Genomic DNA, 7,840 nt, shown 5'->3' on the forward strand with positions numbered 1-7,840 from the left:
ATGACTAGTTTTAACCCTGTTATATTAGTCATGCTTTATCTAATATTTCTGTTCATAAAATCATTCGGTAAATTGCTCATATTTCCAACACCCTCTCTCCTTTCTAACATGGTATCAGTTTTTGGGTTTTAAACCCTAGCCGCCGCCGCTTTTGAACCCGAGCGACGCCTTCGGGGCTGTCGGCCTCCATGACCATCGCCGGGGGCCGCACCGCCCGTACCTAGGTTCGTTCGCCGGCCGTGTTGATCGGCTGCCTTAGAGAGTTTTTTTCCCGAGCCCTTGCTCCGGGTTTTTTTCGCTCTCTCGTTGGTCGTTTTGATCGGCATTTTTTTATTTTTGGTTTTCCGATCTATGCTTGATCGGTTTGCGTTGCCCATCGCCGCCGTTGACGCCCATGCGCCTCTACTCCGACACCGACGCGACCGGTTGGCCTCTTCATCGACCCGGCGGCCTGGTGCGACAAGCGGCCGCTAACGGCCGTCGTCCGCACGTCCGCCCGCCCGTCGCCCCGACCCGACGGCCTCGCGCGATAGGCGGCCCCTCACGGCCATCGTCCGCGCGTCGGCCCGCTCGTCGAGCTACGCCCGCCATCACCGCCCTATCCCCGAGTTCAACGCGCCCCTCCGCCGATCGAGCAACAGGCTGTCGATGTGTCTCCCCGTTGGGCCGCAGCGCCACCGCCCCGTGGTTCTCCCCGTGCCTGCACCGATCCGCGCCGCCGCTGCGTCTCCCCTTCGGGGCATAGTGCCACAACACGTGATCTCCGCCGTCGCCTTGAGGCCGTCCCCGTGGTTGCACCACCTCGCGCGTTGCCGCTGCGTCACCCCTTCGGGCCGTATTGCCGTGTCCCGTGGTCAACTGCCGCACCGAGGTCGTCCGCTCCAGGTCGTCCCCGAAGCTGCACCGACCCTCGCGCTGCCGCTGCGTCGCCCCGTCGGGCCGTAGCGAGAGTGGCACGCGATCCCTGCAACCGCCCTAAGGTCTTCCCCGTTGTCGCCCCGACCTGCCCGCCGCCGTTGCCTCGCCCCTTCGGGTCGTAACGCTGCGGCCCGCGGTCCACCGCCGTCCACATGCGTTGACTTCCGCGTGATATGCGCCGCGCCGCCTCCCTTGGTGCGGGAACGTCACCGTCCGCGTCGGTCTTCGTCACGCTGACGGGTTCATTATCGCCTACTTCGACACCGCCGCCGCGCTCCTTCTCTAGCCGTCGCCGCCTCCTTAGGCCGCCGCCGCTACTCTTCTTCCGCGGCTCCACGGCGACTACCTCGACACCGGCGACCCCCGACTCGACACCAACCACGACGTTCTTCGCACGGCTACCTCGACTACGACTACACAACCTACGCTCTCGGCTACCTCAACAAACGGCACAAAGAGCTACCGCCTTGCTTGAGCAACCTCTTTGATTTCCTCTCCAGCCACGACTCCGCGATGCATCGACCGTTACGACTGTGGGGGGTGTCCGTCGGCTTCCCTTTTTGGATTCTTCTTCAGTCTCATCGTCTGCGTCGCTACCGTTGTGACTGCGGGGGGATGTTGAGTATTATGTTTAGTTAGGAAATATGAGATAGACTAGGATATGTTCCGACTTTTCTTGTACTCCAAATTGACCATATACTCAATACAACAACTATTCCACCAATCCTCTCTCTCCCTTCTAACAACCTCATACCCTCTCATTTCTTAGAACTGAAGCGTTTTGCATCACTCTTCTTTTTTTTAACAGGGAAAGGCACCAAAAGGCGCCAACTTCATTCAGCTCAAATGCATAGTACAACATGTACTACAAAATCCTGGAATTGCATCTGAGAGATAGTAGAAAGAAAGGGACAAAGGGTATGCCTATGAGCTGAAGAAATACAACCGAAGACAGGTTCTACCAGAGGCGGACGTTTGGTCTATGGGTGTATCTGCACCCTATATGGAAAAATAGTAATTAAATAAAAAGTCAAAAGATTCTGAAAATATTTTTGAAATAAACTCAATCTTCCATTGTAGTACTCGTGCTGCTTAAGGATGAACAGGTCACTAGTTCTGTTTAAATATGGATTACAATCGTAGAAAGCAGCTTCGATACACACACAAAAAGTGGCAAATGGTTTGGTCATGGTTTATGAGTCCTTCGTGCCAGGTTAGGTTAGATCCTCACCTTCTCTCCTCCAGGGAATCACCCAACGATCGAATGGATGATCAGCAGAAACAATGCGGGGCATAATCCTATCAGATAAAAGCAATTTTCATCTTTGGAAGTGACGTTATGAGTCAATGATTAGATATCAACTTAACAAGGAAAACTTTGTGGAGAAAATCGTACACTGATTATTCCAGAGGACAAGCGTTCTCATGCTAGTACATGTGTATTTACAATCTTATGACAAGATCCTTAACTTTACACAGGGGCTGGTTAATATACAGTGCATACATTATTGTGTATTTGGGGTTGCAACCTAAACGTGTTTAGATCTGCCCAAAGAAGAGAATATGCCATTTCACTGGACGTACAACATTCTGAATTGGAATGAGATGAGGGGTTCTGCCGACTGAGGTTGCTTCTTTCAAAGTTCCAAAGATTATTCCTTAAGAGGTCCCTTCTGATTTACTGTTCCTGTTAACCAATATTAAACAGCCATGTTCACGTTAGCATATAAAACAAAAAAGAAAAGAAAAAAACAGATCCCAAACTAGCCAAGTGTGTTCTAGAATCTCAGATGGTTTAGGGGTGGAACCATCATCTTAGCATTTTAGCAAAAGTAAAACTAGGCTATATCGTCTATGCAGAAAGCAGCTATCTTCGTCAGAATGTCATATAAGATAGGAGTATTACTTTTGCAAGTGAGCACACTATGATTTGAAATGATGGGGTATGTCTGGAAAGTGTGCAACACTCTGAATAACCAGAGTCTTCAGATAGCATTCCTGTAGTAATCATGTCTATCTTCTAATGTATTCCCTCTGTTCACAAATGTAAGACGTTTTGGCAGTTTAATTTAAATTGCCAAAATGTCTTACATTTGTGAACAGAGGTTGTAACTTTTATATGTAAGACCAATATGCTCTAAACTTAGATGAAGAAAGGAATGTAACACTGTGACACACCAAGCCACATTCTTCCTGTTAGCTTCTTGTCTGAATTTTCTAAAAATTAGCATGAAACAATTCCTTGTCAAGTCGCATCAGCTGTTAACCAGTCAACAAAACTAATCAAACATTTGATATTAAACTGGTTATCACAGCAGCTGGCTACGTATTAGCGACCCAATATCAAGAAACTTAGCACCATTTGGCAAAACGATTGTATGCAACTCTTATGACAAAAAGGAACGGTATTAACATACAACTGAAAAGCGTGGTAATTTTTTATGTTGGTCTACGCGTGAAAGTAAAACAAGAAGACTCTTACGGAGACAACAAAACATAACTCAGATGCTAGAATATACACATCATAATACTTTACAAATATCTTTCCTCTTTTCAAATACTTACTCTTTACGGATAAAAATGCCCGAATTGACAATCACATTTATCATGCTCAATTTTCAATTAATAGTGATAAAATATAGAAAATTTCATAGGCACTTTTAATCTGAACTCTCTATGAACAAAACAGGCTTTACAGATATTTTCTTCTGTTGAAGTATACGTTGACTTGCCCAACCTTCTGCGTCAGTTTGGACTTTTGGTTCTACTGGTTGATGCATGAAACTTAATACTAATTGCTCTCCAACCATATTTCCCACAAATTTTGTAGAAGGGATAAAAAGTTTTGAAACAATACAGCTGCAGGTATTTGCAGTGCCAGCCGTTAAATAGTTCTGCTTCTTAGGAGTGATTAGAATCGTACTCTAATCCCTCTAATGCAGCTCCGAAACAGCCAGCGGCTAATCTTAACATATGGTTGTCTGATTTACTCAACAAGTTTCCTTTGAATTTAAACACGAGTGTTTCACCATTCTACCGTTCACAAATTCTCCAAAGCATTTAACAGTTCTACCACTGCACCAAGATCAAACTAAAAGACTGCAGTGTAGTTGCAGAGAAGGACGCAACCAATGCAGCAAACATCAAGGCCACGGGTAGGCAATAGATAGCTTAAACTAATATTTTACAGATCAGTTTCGATAAAAGGAAAACTGCAATGATAATCAAATTCTCGTGAGCAATTGCGAACATCAAAATAAAGCTATCCATCAATACACCAACCCAATCTACATTCGACAGCACTGAGTAGAATTGAGCAAAAGTGGGTGAAGGTGAATTGCCGCAGACCCCAACAGCAGCACATCCAAATGAGAACAGAAGTAAAAGGAGACTTGGGGAGGTTAGAGCCTTCACCTCTGGGCTTGCGACTCGTAGAACCTGGCGATGCGCCCGCGGTTGGGGGGCTTGGGCTTGACGGGCTTCTTCCGGCGCAGCCCGGCGATCTCCTGCACGAGCGGGACGTGCACCAGCACCGTCCTCCACGCCACATACCAGCCTGAGGCTCGTCAGTTGACCAAGACGAACGGGCCGAAATTAAAAGGGAACGAGCCAAGGTGAAGGGACGGCCGCCGTACTCAGGAGGATGAATGATAGCACGAAGGTGACGGCCAGGACGGGGCGGAGGACGAAAAGTTGGGCGAGCTCCCACGCCGTCTCCAGGCTGCCACCGGCCATGGCGCTGCCGGCCTTCGGGGGGAGGAAGGAATCTCGTTCTGTGCGACGAGGGTTGAGGGGAGGCCCATGAGTCTATGACATGTCGGCCCTAAACCAAGAGATTGCTGGCTGCTCAATCGTTGAAGCAAAGGAGACTTTTGTTTTTCCAAAAAGAAAAGCAAAAGGAGATTGCTGTTTCTGTATCGTTCGCTCCTCGTAGCTGTAACTCTGTAGCTCATGCTCTTGCCGCGATTGGAGCTGAGGGTGACACCCGCTTTACCACGCCGTCGTTCAGACATGAATTAAACCTTCCTTTTTGCCCGATATAATATTATGATTATTGGCTTCGTTGTGTGTTTCACATGAGTACACTTCCTGCCGTCATTTATTCACATGTGATAATGCTCTTGCTGCGGAACTAGAAGCATGTAAAGAGGAAATCGTGCTAGCTTTAGAGTGGAGCACACTTCTGTTTATTCTAGAGACGGACAGTACCGAAGCTGCTGCGATGATTTCAAACCCTTCAGGGAATAAATCACGACATGCTGCCATCATTCAGGAGATCGCCTCCATGATGAGAGGAGGTAGAGAGGTAGTGGTAAAAGCTATTAGAAGAGGGTGTAATCATGTTAACCACCATTTGGCTCAGATGGGTAGATGTGAGATAAAGACGGCCGTATGGTTACGGTCAGGCACTGAAAGGATTGTAAACTTGTGTGAACTGGACTGCCGCGATCCAGCTTAATTAATATACAACCCTTTTCCTCCGCAAAAAAAAGCTGACTTTTAGTTACACTGATTTTTTTTTTTGTTGGCTTCGCTCTTGCTCGATAGAGGCAATTTTTATGTGCGAGGTGAACTAAATTGTTTTGTGGGTGGTTGTGGTATTCTTATATGTAACACAGAAATGAATATATAAGTCTTATATTCGATTGTAAGTGGACACAAGAAAATCTCGCATGAACGATCTACTCTCTTATAGGTGGGCCGACCAACTCCCCAATGCTCTAATGGATCAGGAGCCAACATTTCAAGAGAGCTTAGAATCTTAAAAGATATGACAAAGCAAAGTAAAAAAACCAAAATTCCAGCAAAAGTATTTGAAAAAAAATGTTTAAATCCGCCATTCAACGTTCGGCAAAACTTCCGAACAAATAAAGAAATTAAACCATCACTGCTCATCAACAAACAGGCAAGCCAGCTAGAAAAAGTAGACCATGCAAACTAATACTTACCAACACAATCCAAATTTATACAAACAAAACTCTCCAGCCGAAATCAACAAAAAAATATTTTAAAACTTTGGGTTAAACCCATTTGCTCGAATCGAACCAAGCCATCAATTTGAAGCAGACATCAACACATGAGCAAGCAGCAAAGAGCTCTTGACGTTAATTAGTCCCTTGCAAGAAGCAGCCGTTGACATAGATTAGAGCAACTCCAACGTGCTCATCCAACTGTCTGTGTGTGTCTGTTTGCGTCCAAACAGATAAAAATACCAGCCATACGCGATAAATCAAACCTAAAAGCTGCCCGCGCGCTGTCCTTCAGACACATTTGCGGCCTAATTTTTTTTCCATGATTTGCGTCCACGCCAACACAAGACGAACACGTCGCAAGTCCACTTGGTATCTGCCATGGGCCCACGTGTCGGCCGCACAACTACCCCACGCGACCGTAGTCAATGTGTCCACCTAACCCGGGCACGGATGGCAGCGTCTGGAAGCCTTTGGAGTGCTCATTTAAATGCAAGTGTGTGTGTTGGGGGGGGGAGGGGAGGGGAGCCTCATCCACTTCCCCTCCCCGTTCACATCTGACCACGCTCGCTCCCCTCGCCACCGATAGTGCAAATGCTAGCCATGGGTATCTTCTGCAAGAGCAAGGGCAAGCTCGACTCCGACATCACCTCGTCCTGCGCGCCGGCTCCACCTCAACGGTGCCACCGGCGCCGCCCCGGTCAGCCTGCGCGATGGACCCACTTGCGACTAGTGGTCGCCGATCATGGGACCGGCTATACATCTTGCACTGGCACTACTGCCAGCCGCTATCGCGGTCGAATGTCAACCACCCACACAATAGCTTGATCCGCACCGCATCCCGGTGTCGGCACTGATGCGATTGGCGTGGGCCCACGCGTAGGAGCTGCGCAAGCATTGCGCCCTCCTAGCGCCAAAGTGAAGGGAATATGCCCTAGAGACAATAATAAAGTTGTTATTTTATATTTCCTTATATCATGATAAATGTTTATTATTCATGCTAGAATTGTATTAGCAGGAAACTTGATACATGTGTGGATACATAGACAAAACACCGTGTCCCTAGTAAGCCTCTACTAGACTAGCTCGTTGATCAAAGATGGTTAAGTTTCCTAACCATAGACATGTGTTGTCATTTGATTAATGGGATCACATCATTAGGAGAATGATGTGATGAACAAGACCCATCCGTTAGCTTAGCATAATGATCGTAAAGTTTTATTGCTATTGCTTTCTTCATGACTTATACATATTCCTTTGACTATGAGATTATGCAACTCTCAGATACTAGAGGAATACCTTGTGTGCTATCAAACATCACAACGTAACTGGGTGATTATTAAGATGCTCTACAGGTATCTCCGAAGGTGTTTGTTGGGTTGGCATAGATCGAGATTAGGATTTGTCACTCCGAGTATCAGAGAGGTATCTCTGGGCCCTCTTGGTAATGCACATCATAATAAGCCTTGCAAGCAATGTGACAGATGATGCATTACGGAACGAGTAAAGAGACTTGCCGGTAACGAGATTGAACTAGCTATGGAGATACCGACGATCGAATCTCGGGCAAGTAACATACCTATGATAAAGGGAATAACTTATGTTGTCATTAAGGTTTGACCGATAAAGATCTTCGTAGAATATGCCGGAACCAATATGAGCATCCAGGTTCCGCTGTTGGTTATTGACCGTAGATGTGTCTCGGTCATGTCTACATAGTTCTCGAACCCGTAGGGTCCGCACGCTTAACGTTCGATGACGATTTGTATTATATGAGTTATGTGATTTGGTAACCGAATGTTGTTCGGAGTCCCGGATGGGATTACCGACATGACGAGGAGTCTCTAAATGGTCGATAGGTAAAGATTCATATAGGGCGATAATATTCGGACACCGGAAGTGTTTCGGGGGTACCGAGTACATATCGGGTCACCGGAAGGGGTTCCGGGCAC

The 7,840-nt window shown here is 46.9% G+C and overlaps 1 protein-coding gene across 1 annotated transcript; it reads right to left on the minus strand.

Annotated features, from left to right (window-relative positions):
* Positions 1–2,295: 2,295 nt before the first annotated feature.
* LOC119270713 lies at positions 2,296–4,783 on the minus strand. Its single transcript, XM_037552758.1, has 3 exons — positions 4,554–4,783; positions 4,333–4,474; positions 2,296–2,605 (listed from the first exon to the last, which is right to left on the minus strand). The coding sequence occupies exons 1-3, from the start codon at positions 4,651–4,653 to the stop codon at positions 2,578–2,580; spliced, it is 270 nt and encodes an 89-aa protein (XP_037408655.1). The 5' UTR covers positions 4,654–4,783; the 3' UTR covers positions 2,296–2,577.
* Positions 4,784–7,840: the final 3,057 nt, after the last annotated feature.

Source organism: Triticum dicoccoides, chromosome 1A (genome assembly GCF_002162155.2).
Source record: "Triticum dicoccoides isolate Atlit2015 ecotype Zavitan chromosome 1A, WEW_v2.0, whole genome shotgun sequence".
Classification (NCBI taxonomy): Eukaryota; Viridiplantae; Streptophyta; class Magnoliopsida; order Poales; family Poaceae; genus Triticum; species Triticum dicoccoides.

Excerpts from the sequence above, each read along its gene's own strand:
- LOC119270713 (XM_037552758.1), bottom strand. The coding sequence starts at position 4,653 with ATGGCCGGTGGCAGCCTGGAGACGGCGTGGGAGCTCGCCCAACTTTTC. Across the intron at positions 4,475-4,553 it reads GCTATCATTCATCCTCCTGA|GCTGGTATGTGGCGTGGAGG; the intron begins GTACGGCGGCCG and ends GACGAGCCTCAG. Across the intron at positions 2,606-4,332 it reads TACGAGTCGCAAGCCCAGAG|GAACAGTAAATCAGAAGGGA; the intron begins GTGAAGGCTCTA and ends ATTGGTTAACAG.